Source organism: Dermacentor variabilis, chromosome 7 (genome assembly GCF_050947875.1).
Source record: "Dermacentor variabilis isolate Ectoservices chromosome 7, ASM5094787v1, whole genome shotgun sequence".
NCBI classification, from domain to species: domain Eukaryota; kingdom Metazoa; phylum Arthropoda; class Arachnida; order Ixodida; family Ixodidae; genus Dermacentor; species Dermacentor variabilis.
Window position 1 is genome coordinate 129785703 of NC_134574.1, and position 24225 is coordinate 129809927.

Consider the following 24225-nt stretch of genomic DNA (forward strand, 5'->3'; position numbering starts at 1 on the left):
TTATAGCCGTACATCCCGTACGTTTCGCATGAACACGCGACCATCTGCGGATATACACGAACCCCACTTTGCACGTTTTTGTATCTTTCTGAGTCACTGTAGCGCAATCGTTAGTTTTACTGCGTTGCAAAAATACGAATCCCACACTCGTAAGAAAGCGCGACGTGCGGAATATATGCCCTTTGAATTCCTTAAGGGGGTGCAGTACGGGTACTCTTGTCAGGTTTAGGCCCCAACACAAGCAACTGCAGCGCGCACCGAAATTCCCGTGGCGAGCACAGGAGTGGCGTAGATACTCAGCCCCCCCTGCACAGGTCCCGTCGCAGAGAAGCCGGGATAGCGAACGCCGCTGCGACGACGAACCACGTGCGGGACGGGGTGCAACGGCGCCGGTTAGGTCCGACCGGTGAATGCGCGCTGTTGGTTCCAAACACCCGTCGGACGTTTTTCCGACGCGACTGGCTTGCATTCGAGTGTGAAACCCTCGGGCCCTCCCGAGACCGTTCTGCTGATCCCGGTCCATCATCGGCAATCACTTCGCAGCCACTTCAGACAGCGCGGATACTCACACCCTCTCCATCGGCAGCGGTTGTCCAAGCACCTTGGGGCGGTACGACGCGCCCGCCGTCCGGACTTGAACCTGCCAAGGCCTCCCAGGTATGCTCAGCGATGAAGTGGGTCCGTAGTACGCGATGCACCTGTGACCATACCGTCACTGGTCCGGTGGTCATTCGGGAGGTGAGTTTGCTTTATATTGTGCGCGCATATGTTGGGCAACTGTGATATACGTGTATATTAATGGGGTTAGCATTCTTGGGATACTTCATGCCCTTTCAGGGACGTTTCCACCTTCGTTCATTTGTTTCTAGCCATTTTTTTTTAAACTTGGGTCCACGCTCTGACGTCACCACCGGAGAGGGCGCGTAAGGTGCGCTTCGTGCGCCGCTCGCTAGGGGGCTACGCCCCGCCAGGTGGAGCGCGCTGCGCTTCCTCTTCGCCCTCCCTCGCTCCTCGCCCGCACATCGTGCCAGGGGAAAGGCGTTCGCTAGCTGAACCTAACGAACACAAACGATGAGCGGCGAGTGCCACTAAGAGACACCTAAGTCAAAGATTAGGGTCGCCTACCATATCTCTTTTTTTAAATCTTTTTCACATCGGAATGCGGCCGACATTAACGGAAATCGAGCCCAGTGCCTCTCGCTCAACAGCACAGCGTCGTAGCCACTGAACAACCGTGCCGGGGCCCGTCATATATAAGAATCTATCAAATCTGTGGTTCCGATGAAACCAATGAGCTTATGTCCCTGTACTTCATATGCGTTCGAGCAGGACAACCGCCGCGTTATTACAAGCCGTCCAGGCGGTAATCCATTTACGGAGGTAAATAATCCAGAAACCTTGGCCGGGACAATTACTTGACTTTTTAGTAGAGTACAGGTCTGGAATTTAGGCTTTCAATAGACGTCTTTATTGTCATATGTTTTACATCCTTCTTCTGTCGTCACTGTCACACATCTTGCTCCTTTTTCCTTTCCCTCTTTCTTTCCCGCTTCCTCCAGCACAGAGTAGCTGGATAGAGGATCATGTACCTCAGGCTGACCTCCCTGCCTTTCGTATCATTAAACTTTGCTCTCTCTCTCTACTCTCTCTGGCCGTGAAATACTACACTCTACGCAGGAAGAGCTGCTGCGCTTCCTGCGTAGACCTGCAGTCATCCTTCGTGGCCAGGCCCACGGCAACAACGTAAGACAAGACTCGTCTTTGAAACGCTGCTTGCAGCTGCCGCTCACCGTTAGTCAATTCAAATCGCGTGACTCCGCTTGGATTCATAGTCGCGGGTATTCCATCCAGGACAGTATAGGGTGTTAGGAATGACCGTACGGGGTGACAACGTGCCAGCTATTTCAGCCCGCTGCACGTGTTCCAATCCAACCAGACGGGGCGCACTTCAGAGAACTGCGAATAACCGGCAGTCACGTGGCACGGGGTCAGCTCAGGGGAGTTCTCGAGGGGAGGTAATTGGCGGAACCTCCCCATGAGCGTTTCGAGACACCAGACAATGTGGTACCCGGCCGCGCCACCCGGGACGGAGCAGAGTTCTACAAAGCCCCTCTGACGTCGGCTCCGGACCTTTACACCAGTGTGTGTGTGCGGCACGTGTATGTGAGCCCTCCTCCACCTCCAAAAGGGCGGGTCATCTTCGGTGACGTCGAACGGTGACGTCGAACGATGAGTGGACGAACGTTTCCGTTAGCTTGCAATCAAGGGGGGGACCAAGTGCTTATAAGCAGCGGTTGTCGGCTGCGAGAGGGTGCTCGCTGTGTGCTCGTCGTCGTGCTCATTGTCGTGCTAGAAATGTACTCGTGGGCTGTGTGCTCGTAAGCTGTTTGCTGTATGTTAGTCGTGCGGGCTCCATATGGGAGTCACGCTAGACTGTCGATATATGTCTTGTCTAAGATGTAAATAATGTAAATAAATCCTGTTCACCTAGTTCCTCCCAAGTTCATCCCTACAGCTACGCCTGACAAATCTTACATCTGAATGGCAGCAGTGAGATAGGCCTACAGCTCGTACATCGTCCGACAACTCCTTCAAATGGCGGCAGCGGCGAGATCGTCCGATGATTCTAATAAGGGTCGTGCCCGAGCAGCCTGAACGGCCCAACAACCAGAAGCCGAACAGATTGAGTTGCCATCTCTGCTGTGATTTATATCGCATGTATGCATTTAATGATTATTTTATTTTTCGTTATATCTTTCTCAGCGATTTCTTTTTGTGGCTTTTATTCCACTATTTAGTGATTTACAACTACTGATTTCATTTGCCGTAGTGAGGCGAATTCCCCTCGCAGGTACGTGCCATTGTGCAAGAAATCATAAACAGTAACTTTTTGGAGCCTCCGCGTCGTAATACTAGCCTAAGTTCATTTAGAACCATTGCAGTCTCACTTTCAGCGTTGGGGCTAAGCTACAGCCATCGGAACGCTTGCCGCGCCGTCTTTGATTACCTCTGCGAACCAATATACGGTTGCCTCGTCGAAGATTTCCGGTATTAATCGTTACCCACCATATTTCCACAATTTACTCCTTCACCAAATTATCACATTCAAATACTAAAGAAGAAATTGTATAAAACTGAGCTCAAATTTCATTTCCTTCCCTTTAATTATTGATATTATATTTACTACTTTCATCATTTATACAATCTGCGCCTGTACTGTATTGCGTGTTACTGTATTCAATTTATGATCTTTTTTTTTGCATCTTCATTTATATTTTCCTTACCGTAATACCATCCAACACTCGACCTATTCTCTCCCCTCCCCCCCTTTTTACCAGTGAGTTTGTGCCATTCCTTAAGGAAATCATCATCATCAACAACGCGGGCATGCGCTGCGCGAGCCAAGAAGCAGCTCTTCGACTTCGCCGTTCGGACGCGGCTACGCTTCGCTCCTTCGAAAACTTGCCAGCCAGGACGTCGCCTTCCTGCCCGAACACCCCGCGCTCCTTTTGCTCCAGCATGGCGAGCGCCGAAGACGGGCGCGACAATCCCCAGCGCGCCGTCTCGCCCGATCCGACGCCGCCTTCCTTGACTCCGCGATCGCCATCTACCGAAGACCGCGACGAAGCGTCCAAGCTGTCCAACGGCGGCGAAGACCCCCATCAGCTTGCTGTCCCTTTCGTCCTCCAGCCGGAGACGTCCGCGTCGACGTCGCTCCCGCGGTCTCCCCTCAACGGTCTGCCGGAGACGCCCAGGGTGTCGTCCGTCGGCGAAGAGGAGACAGCGACGCGACCTTCGCTCCCGCCGTCGTCGACGTTCGTGTCCCCGCTGTCTGCAAGTCTGCAGGAGACCGGCCAGACCCCGGCCGTGGCTTTCACGACGACCGGGGCCGCGGCCGCGGCCAGCACGACCGCCGGGCCCTCGTCGCCGCTGGACCAAGTCCTCATCATCGGCCACGGCCGGTTCCAGAGGATCGTGCTGGTGTGCACCACGCTGGCCTTCTTCACGACCATCGTGCACGCGCTCGCCTCCACCAACCTGGCGAGACCCGTGGACCACTGGTGCAGGTATCCTTTTTTTTTAACTCTGAGCAAATTCTAAAGTGCCGGACACACTGACTGGCTAGTTAGTATCCTGTATAACGTGATGTGCAGCGCAAATTCGACGCGTAAGACGAATGGAATTGGACACACGCGGCATCTTCCTCGTCGTTTCGCGCGCCCCTTGCGCGCTACCCGTCACATAACGCGATCCAAACTATAGCCCAACTGCCTGTCCTTCTGAACTTAGTTTTAGTTCGATGGGCACTATTGACTGTCTTTCTAGCGATTCGAGCATTGCCGTCTCGCCTGCCGCCCATAGCTGGGTGCCGTTTCCGTTCGCCACAATTCTAGAAGCGTGCGATGTGGACTGCTCTCGTGTAATTTGTTACACTTGTTTGGCGGTTTCATGTACCATCGTTCGGTGCCGGAAGACGGGCACGAAAAATTTCGACGTAGCGCCATGGCTTCGTCTTCTCTGTCGTCTTACACGCCTATTTCAGCTGAAGGACGCATGGTTTAAAGTGAAAGTTTGATTGCCTACATCTCCGGGCTTTGGTGTGTCGTCGTCGTGTGTTTCACTAAGCAAACGCGGCGGATCCGGAAGGCACCGTAGTAGTAAAACGGGCCCACTGATCCTAGAGGCAGTGCAATCAAATGCATGGGTGGACGTGATCGCGATAATGTTGTCGCATCAGTGAGCTCAGGCATGGACCTATTTCTCTGTAAAACTCTTCAGAGACGGAGTGCTGCCCCACGACATTCACTGTGAAAAACATTATACATAACACGGTTACCTCCAAACACGCTCGACGTGCGGAAGGACTGAACCAGTCACCCACAATAAGTTCAAGTATCGTAGCCGCTTCTGGCGAAGCACGTCAAGAATGTGCTGGGCCAGGAGACACAGACCTACTGGAGAAATCCGGACTGGGGCCTTAGCTACTATGGCACTGATAAATGTTATAAAAGCGGTTAGCCTTCTTTGGCTCTTTCCGCAGTTTCCACGGCCGGCGGCCGGAAGAGGCAAACCACGTGACCGGATGAGCGAGAAAGGCACCCGATGGGTGGTCGGGGAGGCGATGACGTGACGATGGAAGCTCGTTAACTTTCTTTCTTTCTTTATTTTTTTTCTCAGCGTAGCGGTGGAACAGCGTCCTGCTGCTATGGCTGTGGAAAAAAAAAAGCAACAGAAGTTGGAAAAGGGACACACAGGCTCGGGCGTCAATGGGAGGCCGCCATGACTGCCGGTGCACGGGAAGAGAGATTGCCTTTGCGGACTTCCAGATATATTTAAGTGGATTTAGAAAGCTCTTCACTTACGTTCACAATCATCTTGTATGGTCTCTGCATAGGGCAGCCCTATGAGCGGAGCGCATTGTCCGCGCTCTACTAAAGGAAATGTATATATTTTGACATCGTCCTTCGTCGATCGTGCAGTTGACATAAAATGGGGGGCGTGGATGATGAACGTTCTGGCTCATCTGTGCAGATTCGCTTTGCGTTAGAGAGTGGTGTATATTTGTCACTGGGTTCTCAGGTTGTATGTCACCGACTATTAGACCTAACTGAGCAAGCTTTTAAAAAAAATCAGTATCTGAACTAAAATAGGGCCAAAATGGTCCGAACACGCGGAAGCACTTCGAAGTGCTTCCGCGTTCATAAAGTTCAAAGTTCAAAGTTCAAGTACGTCGTGTAGCTCCGAGATACTACGACATGGTCGGAGCGCAAGAACTTAAAAAAATGAAAAGGCTGACTTTCTTTTTTTTTTTTTGAAAGACAGCCTTGAAATAATAAAAGAGAAAGTTTGGCTGAAGGGGCGGCTGAGTTAGAGGGTACCGATTTTGAGAAAAGCCTAAACTGGTTCGTGGTTGTCTGTCTATGTAGTACCAGTTTATCCTTCTCGTACCTGCGTACCCATTCGAGTAGCTTGCCTTTATTTTTTTTTGTTCAAAGTTGACTACGTAAAATATTCATCCCGAGTATAAAGTCAGATGCATGCGGGAACGAATTGAAGCGGTTTAAGCGCGTTATTGCCGTCAGCCTTTGGTGAAAATTGACATAAGATTGATCCGGATCATTGTGTCGTCACGGCAGACGAAAATAACGCGTGATGCGCTTTTTGAATACCACTAATTGGCATGAAAATCTAGGACACAGAGTACACATGGGAACCTATTAGGCGATGTTGCATTTTCATACCTGTGTCTATGCCAACACCTCCCCCCCCCCCCTAGAAGAAAAGACTTTTTTTATGGAAAGACGAGTGCTTATTTTAACTTTTGTGGAGTTGCTCTCATGGAAAGCTTCCTCTTAAGGTTATATCAGAAATGTGTTTCTGCATTTAACATTTGGAATAGGCAGCCTCGGAGTTCGACCCAAGCTAAAGCTTCCTCTTAAGAAGTTTTAGCTCGGGCCCAACTTCGAAGCCACCCATGCAAATAGGTGTAAACCGCACAAACGCTTTTCTGGGATAACCACCAGGCCGAATTCAACGAAATTTGTTGCAGTTGAGAGAGAAAATTTCTGGCGACTGCTGACAGCAGTGTTTTGATATATATAGCGTCTGAGTCGTGTAAAATAAATTCTCAAAAATAGGTATGAAAAAAAATAGAAGCACGAAGTTTACAAATTTCTAGCTTTGCACCAAGAACAGATATCGCAGTTCTGTAGACAACATTCAAAGCGGACAAATTTGGTATATCAATTTATATCTTAAGTGAATTTATTACATTGTTTACAAGGGTCTTGCAAAAGTACTACTCACATATTAGTACTAGAAAGCCACGTATAACACATCAAGTTTGTCCGCTTGAGATTTACTATTGTATGCAATTTATAGATACCCGCCGTGGTTGCTCAGTGGCTATGGTGTTAGGCTGCTGAGCACGAGGTCGCGGGATCGAATCCCGGCCACGGCGACCGCATCTCGATGGGGGCGAAATGCGAAAACACCCGTGTACTTAGATTTAGGTGCACGTTAAAGAACCCCAGGTGGTCAAAATTTCCGGAGTCGTCCACTATGGCGTGCCTCATAATCAGAAAGTGGTTTTGGCACGTAAAACCCCATAATTTATTTATTTTTATTTACAGATTTGCGATATCATTTCTTTTTATTGCTGAGTTCCAAAGTCGCAAACTTGATGATTCACTACCAACATTCACTACAGATTTGAACCTTTTCCTCAAAATGCAGCAAAACTCAACAAATTTGGTGCAGCGGTTGCCGAGAAATAAGATTACTCCTTTCCCATGTATTTAGATAGGAGTCCCCAGCTAAGAAGCAATTACATTTCTGAACGGTCTTCTCGTGTGGGGAAGTTGTACAGTAAGTTTCAGAGTATACCCAGTTTAAGTCGGTTTATAAGTGGCAGCTTACAGCAAGGAGATTTTTCATCAACGCAGAAAGTCGGGCTAGCTGGCGTTGACCAGCGCTCTGACCTGCCTCACCTTTTCTTTTTCTTCGTTAGTCTCGTTAGCGCTAGTAACTACGTCACAGCAGGTTATTCATCGACTCGGTCTAACAACCGCCCCCGCCCGCAGCCCTCCGGCCGAGTACGCCTTCGTGCCCGAGGACACGTGGAGGAACGTCAGCATCCCGGTCGAGCGAGACGGCTCCGCGACCCGCCGAAGCCAGTGCCACCGGTACGAGCCTCCGTTCGAGCACCCTGCGGGCGACGATGACGTCATCGCGCCTCCGGAAAACCGCAGCGTGGTACCCTGCGACGCCGGCTGGCACTACGAGAACGGCGCCAGTTCGGCATACCGGCTGCACCGCGGCGCCTTCGGCTTCGAGCGCGACAACTCCATCGTGGTCGAGTGGGACCTGGTGTGCGATCGCGGCTGGATTGTGTCCGCTCTCACGGCTGCCTACATGGCCGGCGGTGTGGTCGGCGCTCCGGTGCGTTGCGTATCGACGGTAGCGTTCGCTCGTGTAGTAAAAAAAATGATGGCCTCCTGTATTATTACTTTTTTACAATGCTCGTGCAGTCACTCCGCGATGCACGGGAGTCAATAGAGAGTTTTGGCGTGTCCGGTATTCCGGTAGAACGCAGGCCGACTGGGCGTTTTGCCGGATGGGCGGGAGGCGTAAAACGTGAGTGGACGGAGCAGTTCAGTGGCCTGGTGGCGCTGCAGAGCTCAACCAAACAAACTCGGAGGTAATATTGCGGTAACCAAGTGCATTTTACTTCTTTGCTGGTGTCAATTTCTGGCAACAAGAACGGTTACGCCGCTGAAAAAAAAAATTTACAACAGCGGCGAAGTAGGATACACTTGTTAACTAGAGTAATGGCTCTGTTGTTGTATGGCTGAGTTCTGCACCAACAGTTCTGCACCAAAGCCAAACTTAGCCCGGCAGCAGAAGCGATAGACGCTATTTATTTTTTTATCATGATATTCATGAATGTGATGCACTCACTATCTTTGGTCATGTGGTCGTATATGTCATTCATGTCAGTCATTCACGCTCATGTCATCCACGATGTCATGTGATGGTATGTAATGTGTCATGTCATGTATGCATGCTATGTCATGTCATGTGTGTCATGTCATTCATCATGAATGACATGACACACATGACATGCCAACTTCACGAACGCGACGCTTTTCATTTTCTTCCCTGCCATCACCATCGTAATCCATCGCTCCCGTAACATGTATGACATGACATGATGTATGACATGACATGAATGATTCATGTCATGTCATACATGTTACGGGAGCGGTGGGTTACGATGGTGATGGCAGGGAAGAAAATGAAAAGCGTAGCGTTCGTGAAGTTGGCTACTCCGCAATTCGGCGGAACATTTGACGTCTGTTTAGACCGCATGATGGCGCTCGGTGAATAGTGGCGTTTATTGAGGGAAAAAAAAGTAGGGAAAATGTATGTAGGACCGGATCCGTTACAGGCATTGATAATTGCACAAGATAGATATAGAAGCTTTAAGGGAGAGAACAAATATTCAGGAGTTCTAGGCAAAATGCTAAACTGATAAGCATGTATAAGATACTTGCAGGGTACGTATTCAGCGACGATCACTTTCGGCGATAGCACTGCTGTCAGGTGCGCGCTGATTGGCCGGTTGAGCAAAATCGGAAAGAGCTGGCTGGCTGGTTGGGCTCTACGTCACGCGAAGGCGATAGTATCGCCCAGTTGATCGACGCGGAATACGTCCCCCGATTAGCTCAAGTAGGTTATGGGTGACTACTTGTCACCCACACCGTTTCAAAGTGAGTGCCAACAAATCGCCGCAAACGTCGTGAGTGGCGCAGGGAAAAAAAAGACTTGCAACCGTGCGTCCTTTGGAAGCACACGAAAGGAGAGCAGACGACACTAGTCCCTTTCTCGCAGGTCGCGGGCATAGCGGCCGACCGCATAGGTCGTCGGCCCGTACTCTGCATCTGGTACCTGCTGCTCATCTCTTCCGGCACCATGCTCGTATTCGCCCACAACATTCTCGTGTTTGCCGCGCTCCGGTTCCTGCTGTCGGCGGGCGCCTCGGGAGTGCTGGTGGCGTCTCACGTACTGCTCTTCGAGGTGACCGACACGGAGCACCGGGTCTCGTACTGTGCCATCGCCGTCGCGGCGGCCACGTTCGCTGCGGCCATGTACGCCGAACTTGTCTACGTCTGCATCCGCAACTGGCACGCTGCACAGGTGACTTGCTAGCTGACTTGACCCACTGACTCATTCGTTCACTGACTTGACTGATTAATCCTTGAATGACCCCACTGATTCGGTCATCAGCGATTCTCGCATTCAATGGCTAATTTGACTGATTGCACGATCCACTGCTGAATGAATCAGTCATTCGTTCACTGTCTTGCCTAATTCGTCGCTGATTGATTCATTCATTTACTCGCTGAATGGTCGATGGGCTAATTAGTTCCTCACTGATTGACGTCACTGACTGATTCACACTTTCACTGACTGACCTGACTGGTGATTCATTAATTGATCACGGACAGGGTGATTCACGGGGTGACTGACTTGATTGAGTGATTCATTCATTCATTGCTAAATGACTTTGATATTGATGAAGCAGCGCGATTGTAATAGACACGCTGACGTACACGTGAAAAGGGACATATATACACACATTAACCAAATTACTGATTTTATTCATTCGTTGGCTGACTGATTCATTCATTTGTTGATGGACCGTTGATGGACCGTCTTATTCATACATTGTAGTGCGCAGATGAAAACGCCGTCTGCCATTCAACTGGTTTTGAAGGAATTAGCAATACAAATGCATACATCGAATAAAAATGGAGTGCTAGAATACCCTTCCGAGAACCCCGTATAGTCTGTTTCAGATTAATAGACCATTGTTTGCCTCTAATATTTCCATGAAGCTGCTGTTCAGTCGGCGTAGCGCGGAGGGGCAATCAAGGCTTCTCCTCCTGTACTCTATTCGGGTTGTTGAAAATCAAGGCCTCTCCTCATGTATATACTCTATCCGCGGGTTAGTCGACAATCAAGGCCCCTCTCCTCATATATATACTCTATTCGGGTTGATCGACAATCAAGGCCTATCCTCATATATATACTCTATTCGGGTTGATCGACAATCAAGGCCTATCCTCCTATATATACTCTGTTCTGATTGATCGACAATCAAGGCCTCTCCTCCTATGTATACTCTATTCGGGTTGATCGACCATCAAGGCCTCTCCTCCTGTACTCTATTCAGGTTGTCTCACGCTACCCATGGGTTTCGCTGCATTGCGTGGAATTTGTGAGGCGGAGTATACCAGCACAATTTCACACTTGATGTTTGGGGTTCGGGGTGGCTCCAGCAGGGTCGTTACACAAGTGATTTTAGACGTTGGTGGAAGGCAGGCCTTCCACACGTAATCGTACTTGAATAAAATTGCGCTGATCAATGTCCGGCATCCAGCAACTATCGGCGGCACCACACGTGGGTGGCGCTTCGGACAAGGTGCACGTGGACGACACCTTCCGGCGCCTCCCCTCGGACCACTGTACCGCGACAACATTCAGTTAAAGAAGCCCCGTAGCAGGCCCCCATAGAACTCGCTCTGTCACGCTACCTTTCACTCGACAACACTCCTATACACTGCCTGTGTTGCTTTCCTTATAGTTATGAGTACGCTGTGAACTCCATCGAAGTGACCCGATGGAAATGTTTGGTTGTGCACTGGAAACTCTAAGGCGCCTTATGTTGTACCGCAAGATTTTGTAAAGCGGTTTCGTACTGTAGTGAAGGTAAAATAAAATGATGTGTTGCGAGGCGATGAGAATGCGAACTACCCTCTCCGTTTCATCGCACCTCTCTCAGCTTGCCTCGTATCAACATATTCCTCCCCTGTATTCTCCCATGACGGAGCCGGGTTCCCACGTGATGTGTACGTCACGAGCCCCGTATCCTTTCGTTTCCCTCTCATCCTTTACAGCGGAGTGCCCCATGTCCGGAGGTGATTTTGCGCGCTTTTCTTTTCCCGGGAATTTCAGTGTTCGCTTTGCTGCACCACAGGTGGAAGGCGCGAGTCGGAAAGTGGCAGCAAATTCTTTCTTTCTTTCTTTCTTTCTTTCTTACACACACATACATTTCATTATGCAAGATACGCACGATCTTTATGGTCTCATAGGCAATTTCGTATTCTTTGCTGGTGAGAAGACTTTGCTGGTGTAAAAATGAGCGTGCTCAGGTTTTCGGTTGAATTGTCGGCTCTTATCTAAAACACAGTCGGCGTCAAAAGTTTAGTAACAACGGAACGTGACAAAAAGTGACTATTTCCGCGGTCTGGGAACGCCGCCTGGCATTTAGATTTCCGCACTGTACTAATACATTTAAACACTGTGTTGACCGGGCTCAACAGTGGCCGAACAAGGAATGTCGCTCGGACCAACATTTCGACAAGGTAAACGACGACTCGCGCGAGGTTGTTTGTTACGCCACTCTGTCGATCACTTCGAAGTTCCGTCTCGCTGCGAAAAGCGTTGTGCAGCTTTACTGACTTCGGTCACAAACTGTTTGGAAATTTAACGTCTTCTCCAAACCCGCGGTTTATATAACTCGAGTGTACAGTACAGTCGACTGCTAACTAGAACACGGGACACCAAATTAGCATTTCCAGACTAATTACTACGCAGTTTCGACATGAAGGCCTCGGTAATTTATATTTACCAATAAAGGTCTGCCTAAACGCGTCAAACAATAGACTACCTTCTTTCCTATGAACAATAATAATAATATTTGGGGTTTTACGTGCCAAAACCACTTTCTGATTATGAGGCACGCCGTAGTGGAGGACTCCGGGAATTTTGACCACCTGGGGTTCTTTAACGTGCACCTAAATCTAAGCACACGGGTGTTTTCGCATTTCGCCCCCATCGAAATGCGGCCGCCGTGGCCGGGATTCGATCCCGCGACCTCGTGCTCAGCAGCCCAACACCATAGCCACTGAGCAACCACGGCGGGTTTCCTATGAACAGTACACGGCGCGTTCAAGTTACGTTGGATTTGAATAGTGAGTGGGTGCAAGAGCAACACCTTTTTTTTCGAACACGGTAAGAAAACGTTCGCAATAGTGCAACGCCCAGAGGTGTCGCAATGTTGTTTGCAATGTCCCGACCCTTTTTTGGGTGACCCTTCCAGAAAGGACGCCCCTGCGTGTGCGCCTTCATCTCGCAGGTGGCCTACATGGCGCCCGCGTGCGGCCTGATCGTCACGGTGTACCTGATGGAGGAGTCTCCCTGCTGGCTGCTGGCCGTGTCAGAGATGCGCTACGCCGAGGACGTGCTCGTGTGGGCCGCCGGCGTCAACCAGATCGAGCCGCGCCTGTTCAAGCACCGCCTCTCCCTACTGAGGGTCGAGCTGAACAGGCAGCGCGAACAGCCGGGGGTGCAGCGAGAGCCGGAAGGAGCCATCGTCTCGGACCACGGTGATTCGATTAGCTCTCCTCCCTTGCGTGGCTGCGTCGTATAAAGCCTGAGTAATGGTAAGGATAAACATTTTTATTCGTGAGCGTAGACCGGTGACATTCTGAGCGACCCTACACTTGGACTGAGGAGTCACAAGACTCACGCGATGACATGGTCCAGGTACTGAATGACCTTTTGTTTAAAGGAAAATACCTGCTATCTCTCCCGAACATATTGTAAAGTTCACGATATTGGTTAAAACATGTCGGTGAGCTAGTTTGTTAGAATCCATGATAGAGTGTATAAGCGCGACTGAACGAGGACGTAGAAAGAAACAGATACACAGAGGCGATATTTTTGCTCGTACGGCGATTTTACGAATGCTGCGTCAAATTTTTCGAAAAATTCTGATTGCGAAAAACTTCGCTCGTCGGTCACCGAAAATATTTTTGTTTGGAAATCCTTTGACGGCGAAATTAAGACAATTTCGCACAGCAGGCAAAATCGGCAACAGCAAAGTCGCTGTTCAAAAAAAAATAATAATTTGCTGCTTGTTATTTTATGCTGTTCAAAGTTTGTTGCGGCTTGTGTCACTAATGAAAACACTAATTTCATTAGTGATTTCATTTCATTAGTGATAAATCATCACTAATGAAATGTGTGTGCATTCCAGCAAAGAGGCCCAGCCCTTGAAGTCTAAAAATATTTGTAATATTTTATCTGGAAGTAGATATCTGCGTGTGCTGTGGCTGCAAGCCTTTGTTCAAAAAGACTAGATCGATGGGCAGGCATTCTGACCAAATGACAAGGGAAATCGTAAAGGCGTTTGAAGTGAAGTTTCTTTGCGCTAAGAACTTTACCATATTATAGGCAGATGCCAGGATTGGATTCCGTCGCCTGTACCGACAAGATTATAGTGATTGGCCTCCGTCTCCGATTACGGCAACTTAGCTCTTACGACTATAGTTTGTCAGCAGTCACTCATTCTGCGTATAGGGGAACGTGAACGCGACTGTAATAGTGACGTCGCTAACTGACTGCACAGCCACCATATTGAAGAGCGTCCAGCTAGTTAATGTCACTACAATGACCTAATACCCATTTCTCTTGCCCAGTTTTCATGTTGACTCTGCGTCGGAAAAAAACATGAACGTCAATATAATAGCTCCGCCATCTATTCGGCCATCTCTCTCGGTTCGTACTTGCTAGCCCAGCCTCGCAAGTACTTGGAGTAACTTCGGGAGAACGCAGAAAGCTGACCAAGCTAGCAGTGCGGTTTGTCGTAACGAACTTCTATATAGTACTGTCTTATCGATTGTCTCCGTCGCCTCAGAAAACGCGCGCGGAAGTCACGCGTAACGTAAGGACCGCTAAACACGCGCCCGCCCGCAGAGGTGCGCGTCACGGACCTGCTGTCCAACCAGACCATGCGCCAGCGGTCGGTCGTCATCCTCGGCTGCTGGTTCCTGGTGTTCGGCACGTTCTCGCACCTGACCACGGCCCGCATGATGCGCACGAACGAAGCCGCGCGAACCGTGCTCGTGCTCCTGCGGCTACCCTGCGTGGCGGCGGACGTCTACGTCCTCAAGCGCGCCGGCCGGCGTCTCTCTCTCGCCACCAGCATGTTGGCCCTGACCCTCGTACACGTCGCCCTGTCCGCCGTCATCGTCTTCGGCGGCAACGACAAGCTCGCCGCCGCGCTCGTCGTCTCGGGGCTGCTCGTCTTCGACCTGTCCGCCATCACCGTGTTCGCCTTCTCCGCCGAGCTCTACCCGACGGTGCTGCGAGGGGCGGCGCTGGGCTGCTGCTACATGAGCGGCCGGCTCGGTGCGTTAGTGGCGCCGTTCGTCGACGAGATGCGGTCGCCGCCGCTCAGGGGCGCTGCGTACGCCGCCTCCGCCGCCATGTTGCTGATGTTGAGCGCGATGGCGTTCGCGCTGCCGGAGACGAGGCAGCTGCCGCCCTCGAACACGGTGCGGGGCATGATGGCGATGGAGGACAAGTGGTTGCTTTACTCTCCGCTGCGCGTGGCCCGAAGCGGGGGCAAGCGCCGGCGCTCCAGGACGCCCTCGCAGGAAGGCGCTCAGTCGCGATCGCGCACTCCTTCCTCCGTGCGGCAGCTGAGGGGATACAAGCCGGCCACGTTCAGATGATGCGTGCAGACCGTGCTTTGCGTGTTTTTTAAGATTTTATGTCGCGTTGATTTCTATCTAGACACATAATGCATTATTGACGAACTTGGACAAATCGCGAGTGGCGTCAAAGTTTTCTTTTTTCTTTTTAATGTTGAATGACAACCCGAACTGCATGACGCGGAAGCGAAGAGCGTTCGCTTTTCGCTGTAACCGAACAAATCAACGACAGTCGCCTATCGATTAGTGCGGTTCTGATTCGATGGCTTCTGGGCGAAATGCAATCGATATGTATTGACTCGGTGACGGTATAGCAACTGTCGACGCCAAAATCTAGTAATTAATACTTGTGAAGCAGCGGCAAAAGCCGCAAGGTCGCGCTCATCAACGGCGTCGACAAAACGTCGATCGTCACGTATTTTGCTTTTCTTTGCCTGTAATATTTGAATGGTCGTGTCTCTTGTGACCGGGCACAGCAGACGAAAGGTGCCCAAAATGTCTACGTTCACCTATGACGTCACGTCCACTATGACCCATGATGTCACATCCGTTCATTTCCATGGCGTCTGTCTTACGTAAAACCTACAGTGGACTAGAAGAGTTCTAGTACACTGTTCTAGTATTGTTCAGTATAGTTCACTGTTCTGTTCCTATTCTAGTACACTAGTAAAACCCCTCCATCCATGCGCCACCGCCGCTTTCTTAAGTAGCGACAACCTTTGTTGTGCGCCGCCTTTTCCCCTCACACTAAATCCGGTTCCGGCATTTCCGATTTAAAATTTCCGGTTCCTCCGTTTCCGCTTCCTGAAGTTGCGCTGCGGGAATTTCCGCTTTGGCTGCTGTTAGACGATGGTGAGACGCCCCGCGCGTGCTTAGCAGAGCTGTGGCAGTCACCATAAGAAGAATGCAAAGGGGACAGGCTGTTGTATTTCGCTGAAGTAGTAGTTCGCGGTCGCTGTTTTCCGAATGCACGAAAAACGGCAGTGGTCTCCAAGCGACCAGGCACTACATTCCACTGTACGTTGTCAATCGTGCCACAACCCGTCGCAGGTTGACGCGAAGCAGCGAACACGAGCAGATCGCGGGTTAAAATAGGCGGTGGTTCTTGGATGGAACCGCATTCACAGTTTCAACCGCAGCTGGTGCAATTAAAGCCTCTCCATCGACGCGAAAGTAAACAACGCTGAAAAACAGCGTCACTTCCACTCGGAACAGGAAGCTGCATCTACGTAAGTTCCGCTTGACGCCGGAAGCTAAGGGGGCCAGTGGGAGAGGAGCGTGGAGGAGGGCAGGTTGGCGGTGCTTTACCTGGTCGCCGGAAACTTGTATGGAGGGGCTTTAATCAAACAGCCACAATCACTTCTCCACAGTCACGGGCACAGGCGAAGACCGCACGGGCAGAACGGAAGCACGGATTCAGGGCTCTCGTCGCGTTCGTCGCTTTAGCGCCACCTATTTAAAAATAATATACGGAGCCAAGCCAAACCATTATTTAGCGTCTATTTGGGTGAACCTAACGCTTTTGGGCCCTAAGCGTTGGAACGACCAGGGCCAACACCTCCTAGACAAGAAGGCCGGAGTGCTCGGCGAGTGACGTCACGGGCAAGAGGCCATCGGCACGCTCGGGGATACGGGTTCAGTGAAGGGATCGCGGCTTGGTTCACCTAGCAGCCGTATGCTTTTATTGACCACTCCACACGTTTTCTTCAGTCGAAACTGCGGAATGAGCAGCAGGCACCTTACAAAGCATTTGTTTAGAGGCACAGATACGAAACAGCTTTGTAAATCTTGTGCATGTATTGATGCCAGCAGCTTTTTATAGCGCCGCGCTTTGTCGCCTTTGTAATGTACGTTTTTTTGTTCTTTATAATAATAACAGTGATTTATTACACCCCACACTTCATACCTATTACTTCAAATAAATTGAATCCATAAAAGCTTTCTCTCCCATATTTTTGTACTTATGGTTTTTATGGCGCGGCAATGGTGAATGTAACGCACTCTATCAGCTTCACAATTGCGTATGAACAATTTTATTGGGGACACATGTATTTCTTCCAATCTGGATTATGCTTAAACGAATAATTTCGCTTTTGACGCACTAATTACAGCAGTGCACTAATTTACAACTCACATAAGTATAGAAACGGAATATAAAACATTCGTGCAGCTATTTACAAGGAAACAGCTGCCTTATTGCGCAGAGTTTCAGCTTTTCTCTTCCTTGCCTTTGCATTGGCATCCAATATTTTGTCGTTCATCTTGCAGCAGTAATTCCTCAATAAAATAGTCGTGCTACACCACAAAAGGTGCCTTAACACAAATTCACATTTGTGTCCATCCTCGCAAGCGTCGAACTCTGAGGAATCATCACTGACGAGCAGTTCAAGCGTGAGGTCAGTCACTAAACGACGTTGGTTTGGCAGATTAATAAATTCCTCTTTCGCTGATAGTTGCGTAACAACCACGTAGTTGTGTGCGACAGCGTTGACGGCAAATATAGCTGGATAGACAAGTCCTCCCCTGTCAAGTTGTTTCACGAGGTCGTACCGTCCATCCGAGTCTGAGACCGTGATTTTTTTGCTCCGATTTGTAATTGCTCCGGCAATTGGGCACGCAGCACTTATTAGGCATATCTAGGCATGGCACTCCACATTCCGGGGCAATGAAGACTTGCGGTACACACAATCACAAGCACAGCACAAGTGTTGAGACTGCATGCACTGGTCACGTCTAGAAAAAAAAAAAATGTGCGTTCGGAAGCATGCGGCAGCATGGCTGAGCATGCCGGGACTTGTCTAACCTTGAAGCTATTCAGGGAGCGGCAGGGTTTCTGGAACAAATCGAATTGTTTTCGCCACCGTCGTCGCCTCGTTCTTCTCCGAATAACCGGGGTTAACTATTGTATATCTTCCGCGCTTCATTTTCAACACGTGCGCGCCCCTAGTAGCTTCGCAGCGCGTTGCACGGAACTTCTATGTTGGCCTCTTATGCGTGACGTAGCTCAAGGGGAGAGGGTCAGCCAGAAGGCCTTCAGTTCTCTAGAGGGTGTTGCCAGGGCACTATAACAATTACCCCCCCCCCCCTCCTTTCCACTCCGTCGACCGGGTCGCAGGAACGGCGGCCAAGAGAAAGGTTTTTCAAAACAAGCCGCCTAGGCTGTTTCGAAATAAGAGTTGCGTGCGGAAGCTGACGCGACACTGGACGAAATTTTTCAGTTTGGATAAGGGGATAAAGGGATGTGATAAGAAGTTGGTCGGGGTGTGCGAGGCGCTTCGATCTACAAAAGCTGGGATAATCGTGGGGCATGGAGGGTTTCTCGCACCACGAGCCACATCATCGCTGCACTCAAGCTTCCTTTCGTTCTTGACATCACTATCTCTCTTCCAGCAGAAACAATAGCAAGGCGCTGGCGCCATACAGTACGCATATTAAACGTCCAGGAACAAGAAAAAAAATTGCGCAGGAGCTCCTCTGGGAGTTAGACTCTGCGTAAGCATTATGCAACTAGCTCATCTCCGCGCAGCCCGGTGTCATTACCAATGTTATGTAACTTGATTAGGCCATTACTAACGACAGCTCAGTGGCGACACGCACTGGTACCGACGGTGGCGCAAGGAGCATTGACGACGCAAGCAAAGTACTGCAGGTGGAGGCCCGAGGTGCGTTGATGACGGTTCCGATCATTATATAAGCCGTTATCGCTCCTCAGCGCCTTATTCATTCGCGTGAAACCATTGGAGACCTTCAGCGTGTCCGCTATTCCGGCAAACGGAGGTGGTTTGGGCGGATTGCCGGATGAGCGGGGGCAACGTGAGCGGCCGGAGCGGTGCAGCCGCCGTGGTGGCGTAGAGCTCAACCAGACAAACACAGAGCTCCACACGATTGCACCGCTGTCCAAAATCTACTCCAGCAGCTAAGCACAATATATCAATGGGCTCCGTGTTTGTGTGGTTGAGCTTTGCGCCAAGAGCTGGCGCCACCAATCTTTCGCCCGGCAAACTGCCCGCCATAGAGTTAGTAGAACAACTCTAGAGGAAAAGCTGGGCCGGAAAAGTGGGAACCTCTAGGGCGCCGCCCTGTTGCTACTGGTCAATGTGGCCAGCGCAATTACTATTGAAAGAGCTGAAAGCAAGTACAGGTCACCTTATGCTTTCTCATATAAAAACGCATACCTGATGGCTTTATGAAGGTGGTACGTTAATATTAAGTTTACAGAAAGCGATCGCTAAGTCCGCGACTTATGTAAATCACGATGTACGCATTCTTGCAATAAAGGATGACGCGAATTTCGGTTTCGAATCTGTTTTTTGGATGCGTAGTAGTTTCGTACAGTTTAGGTTTGACATGCGATCGCGCGTCGACATCGGACGCTATGGCACACACACTCGTGCCTTGTGTGCCACCGAAGCCCCGAAGTGCTCTGGCATATACCTTCACATGTAAGTAAACAAATGTATCTCCTTGTTGAGAATATCACGCGAGTAGGCAGCTCTTGTGGTGCATCACAATCGTTTGAGAAGCGTCACAGTAGAGCATTTTTCTACATGCGGAGCGGTGTTTTTATTTGCAGGTTTCCCTTCAGTAGGAAATTGCTGGACAGGCGGACCAGCGCACCGGAATTGTACTGGCGAAGCCGCAAGCAACTCAAAGAATCTCTTTAATTGTTGCACTTTGAACAATCATGCTTCTACAAAGGCCACAGCAGACAAACAGCCTGATGCCGAGTATTTCTGTGCCACGAAGTAATCAAGAGGCGAGCGCCTAATGCGGACGAAATCGAGTGCATCGAGACTTAGAACGTCAGAAAGCTCAGCTACTTGGTAAGGATTCATTATGCAAAACAGAGGTGAGGCGTGCAGACAGGACACAGGAGTAGAGAAGTGGGCGGCGCTCGTGTTGTTTGCTTGTAAATACTCTACTCTTGTGTCCTGTCTGCACGCCTCACCTCCGTTTTGCATAACGAGTGCATCAACCCACATATTAATAGCGTAGGCGTTTTATTAACTGTGCAATATTTTCAACACTTCCTTGCATGCCATTTCATATGGAATATCTTTTCTGGTCACAAATTTGTGAAGCGAATCTATTTGCATGATTGACTCCGGGCCTGCGGGAACGTTTACTTGCACTTGATGCTGAGTCTTTTACATGTATCCATAAACTGAAGATATGCACATCAGATCCCTGCGAGCATTTTCAAAATTCAATTATTTTAGACAACAGGCACATATGCAATACTGACATAATCCCGAGTACCACTAAGCAGCTGGGACACATTTTTGTTGACCATACTCGCAGGTAAAATAAGTAGATCATGTGGACAGCTCCAGCTCATTCTCCTTAAATCAGTGTATACAAGGGGTATGCAAAGATAATTTTTTTCTCGCGCACCGATTATTTTGCTGTATAAGCAAGAGAACCCACCACGTTAGTGTAACGTATCTTGCACATCACACTAATATGTGCTTTAATTTACCAAGTGAGATGAGTTACTTTTATGGCTCATTCAGTCATATCACACTGCAAGCTGCATTCATCAATCTTCAATTGGATTTTGCAAATGTTTAATGAAACATGTTTCCCTTTTATGCAGATATGCAATGGCAAGCCCTTCCGTGTGTTCCAAAGGTAAAATTTAAGCTCTAAATTAAAGAAGACATTTTTAGTCAGAAACAAGCAAAAATGGTGAATGCAGAGTATCGAAGCCCAAGGTACAGAAATTATGAGAAGTGTCGAATGATTTTAAGGAAAGAGTCATATTTGAAAATGCAAGACTCTTTAGTGGAGGTCAAGTAAGTCAATATAGGTAGAATACTCTGCAAAATTATGCGAGTGAGGGGATGTCAAACAATGGGTCAGGAAATGCGTTGTTTTTCTGCAAAACAAAAGCTGATTGTCATTACATAAGTCATTTTAGCATCATGAGACTGGTGCTTGATAATTCAGAAATAAACCAAAAAACAAGACAAGCAAAAATAAAAAAACTATTTAATGATGCTCTCTCCACAGTGGGAAATAAAAACAAACACATCACATCTAATGTGGACATATCAGACGTCTTGTGAAACACTAAAGGAAAAATTCAGTTTCGAGCTATGGAACTTGCCGCATAGTTGTGGGGGGCCTTGCACTAATAGTGATAGTTACCACTGCATTTAGAAATTGAAAGCATTCGTGCAGACAAGGATGATTCTTTATATTTTTGGCTACCACTTCAAATGCCTCCACCAAGTGTTACAATGCTGCACGCAGCCATACTAAGGATCTCGCAGCAACACCTGCAGGTAAAAAGCAGAAGCAGTCAAAGTCCTGGTGTGTACTGGACACTATGTTTGAAAATTTTTGGGCAAGAAGAGTGCAAGAAGCAGACATAACTGCATTGATTTCAATAATTTCCCATTTGAATGGCCTTTTCTTTTTGCTTAGACAATGCCTACGCCTAGTCACAGCAGCTCCCTCATACAGACTCCGCAAGCCAAGAGGCCGTGGAGGCAAATGCAGGTAAGAGGCAAGAAGCAATAGCACTGGTATCGACATTCATCTAATTTCTTTCTTTTTCTTTTGTTTAGGCAGCCAGCACACCTCGAACAGCCACCTTGACTGGGGGTGTGTCACCCTAGTCGCCAAGGAAACATTTGAGGGAAAGCGGCAGGCAACGTGAACTGCCACTTCTCCATGTAAACGATACCCTTTCTCTTGGATGACTCCTTCGCCACGCCAGCACACTTGTGCACAAAGATGCCGTGGAGGCACGTGCAGGTCAGAGGCAAGAAGCAGTGGCACTGGTGTCGACATTCACCCAATTTCTTTTTCTTACACTGAGGCAGCCAGCACACCTCGAACAGCCACCTTGACTACGGGTGTGTCAGTAGATTCCTGTTGTACATATGCTCATAATAAACTTCAGTAAACTTGAACTTGATAATAAACTTGAAGGCAAATGGGACATTGATGCATTGTATTTTTGAACATTTATTGTACACATACAATATATGTTACACTTTGCAGTGCTACAGAGCGTATTTTGAAGCTTCCCCCTATATTTTGCACCTTTAATTACGTACATGTGTTGTGTGGCCCTCAATGCAGTTCATGTTGTAGCAGCTGCTTTGTCTGTGTATCGCACATTGGCTTAAGCTCGTGATATCCACATACTTCTCTCACATATACAAAATAAAGTTCTATGTAGTCCTCAGTGTTACAACAAAAAATGAAAGTAAACAATCCAATCGTGGAATTGTGTTTAATACAGTGATTCCTATGACAGTTACTGACAAGTTGACAACTTGAACTGGTCAATTGGTCCATAGCCTCCTCTATTTTTCAAAAATAAAGGAGGCTATGGATCCGTCATGGCAAGGAATTGTATGTATACATAAAAAGAGGGGGGTATGTGTGTGTGTGTTTGTAGTAGGGGGTATAGGATTAGGGCGGTACGAAAAAATGTACCAACACCGTCCTCTAGACCCATTGCGTTAAGGTACCGTAACAAAGCGTATTATGCATAAAGTTCACACAACCAACTCTGATATTACTGCACACGCCAGGCGACGCGAGCTACATTTGTCATGACGCATTCGCGACTGCACCGGATGCCCTCCATATTATTCTCTTTAATCGTGCACACTGCACCGAGGCAAAAGAAAAATGATGGGCGCAGGTGCCTTTAAGGTATCTCGACCTTGCGAGGCTCTGCTGCGCGTGCCAGGGGAGCTGTCCGTGCGAACACTTCCTGGGACACACCTGCCTCGGCGGCCCCAACCTACGTACCGTTCTGCTTCGAGCTTTGATCCCCCCACTGTCCCTTGGGTGCCCTGGAGTTCCTGCGCCGCCTGCTTTATTATAATCTCAGGTGCTCTCCTGAGACTTCCGTTTGTAGGTTACATGTGCCCTACCCCAACTGGATCAGTGCTTATAATAATAAAAAAGCCCGATCTATCGTCGCGACGATAGATCGCGAAAGCGGCTTTTGCAACATACCGCGCCCGTGCGAAGAGAATTACGGAACGCCAACGAGGAATCTGACCACAGCTCCGAGCTCGTAACCTCGTCGAGTAACACTCCTGCAACAGGCGTGACCGCTGAAAACCGCATACCACCGGAAACTTCAACAGGATCATCCCTCGGTTGCATAACTGCCACCTGTACGGCCAACATGGACCACACCCGCACCGTCCCGCAACATAGAATAAAGAACCAACTTATAAAGCCCAAACACACGGCTGCACGCACACATCACGACAGTACAAGCGAGACGCCATGCTGCTACGCTGCTACTGTTGCCGGATTAAAACTGACTACTGTCACCAAGTCTAGCAAGCGTCTCAGGAGCTGGCAACCTCGGCGCGTAGCAACATGGCGGCGCTCTTGCGGTTCCCGATTTCAATGCATGGGCCCTATGGGTAGCTTGTCCTCTAGAGTCAGTATAGTCACTCTATGCTGCCCGCGCTTGCCCGCATACTGGACCAACTGGACGCGCTAAAATTCGCTGAGCGTACTCAGACGGCGGCTTCTTATGGCAATGCCGCGTGGGCCACAGATTGAAAGCGATCTGCGATGCCCACAAAAGAGTGCCAACAGCTCATAGCTTCGCGCGCTGTGCTTTTTCCACTTACATAGTTTTCCACTTACATAGAGACGCGCGCCCGCTTGACTTAAAGCGATTTGCGAAAGTTGCAGAACTGGGAGCACTGCTAGCACTGTGTTTTCACCGCTTCGTTTCTGTTGAACCTGAAGGCAGCACAATGGCAAATTAGTTCGCTACTGCGGGCGCTATCTCGAAAGCGGTCGTCTTATTACGGGACGGACGAAGGGACGGTTTTCTCTTAGGGTAAACATACAAATTAAGCTTCAGGTAAGCTTAGGGTAAGCTTAAGCATTCAGAATTAAAATTTACCTACACCGCCTAAAGTCAGCGAATGCAGGCTGGCCGGAACACACCGCGCGCCCTGGCACAGCCAGGGGAGCAAAACCAAATACATAGAAGGATCTAGGGCGAGTGTCATGGCGCTTCGGCGAAAAGGTACATAGAAATGTGGTAGGTGCGGGCAGCGCATTGCGGCGCAGCGATCGAGCGCTGGGCTTGGGAGCAAATAGAAACATGCGGTGCGCGACCAGTCAACTAAGCTTGACACAGACAATGTACGAAAACCATATG

General features: G+C 49.2%; 2 protein-coding genes across 6 annotated transcripts; both read left to right on the forward strand.

Annotated features, from left to right (window-relative positions):
* The first annotated feature begins 3396 nt into the window (after positions 1-3396).
* On the forward strand, positions 3397-15308 carry LOC142587917 (solute carrier family 22 member 12-like). The gene is made up of 5 exons (XM_075699288.1): positions 3397-4067; positions 7584-7941; positions 9394-9699; positions 12704-12953; positions 14326-15308. Exons 1-5 carry the CDS (start codon positions 3520-3522, stop codon positions 15084-15086), a joined length of 2223 nt encoding a protein of 740 aa, XP_075555403.1. The 5' UTR covers positions 3397-3519; the 3' UTR covers positions 15087-15308.
* Positions 15309-19089: 3781 nt separating this feature from the next.
* LOC142587918 (uncharacterized) lies at positions 19090-22014 on the forward strand. 5 transcript variants are annotated; one of them, XR_012829636.1, is made up of 4 exons: positions 19090-19888; positions 20662-20696; positions 21495-21569; positions 21638-22014. XR_012829636.1 is itself a non-coding variant. In XM_075699290.1 (4 exons), the coding sequence occupies exons 1-4, from the start codon at positions 19345-19347 to the stop codon at positions 21686-21688; spliced, it is 324 nt and encodes a 107-aa protein (XP_075555405.1). In that variant the 5' UTR covers positions 19090-19344; the 3' UTR covers positions 21689-22014. The 5 variants fall into 5 exon arrangements, 2 of the variants coding, with proteins under 2 accessions (XP_075555405.1, XP_075555406.1); XM_075699290.1 differs by having other exon boundaries at positions 19090-19507; XM_075699291.1 differs by having other exon boundaries at positions 19090-19507; positions 21642-22014.
* Positions 22015-24225: the final 2211 nt, after the last annotated feature.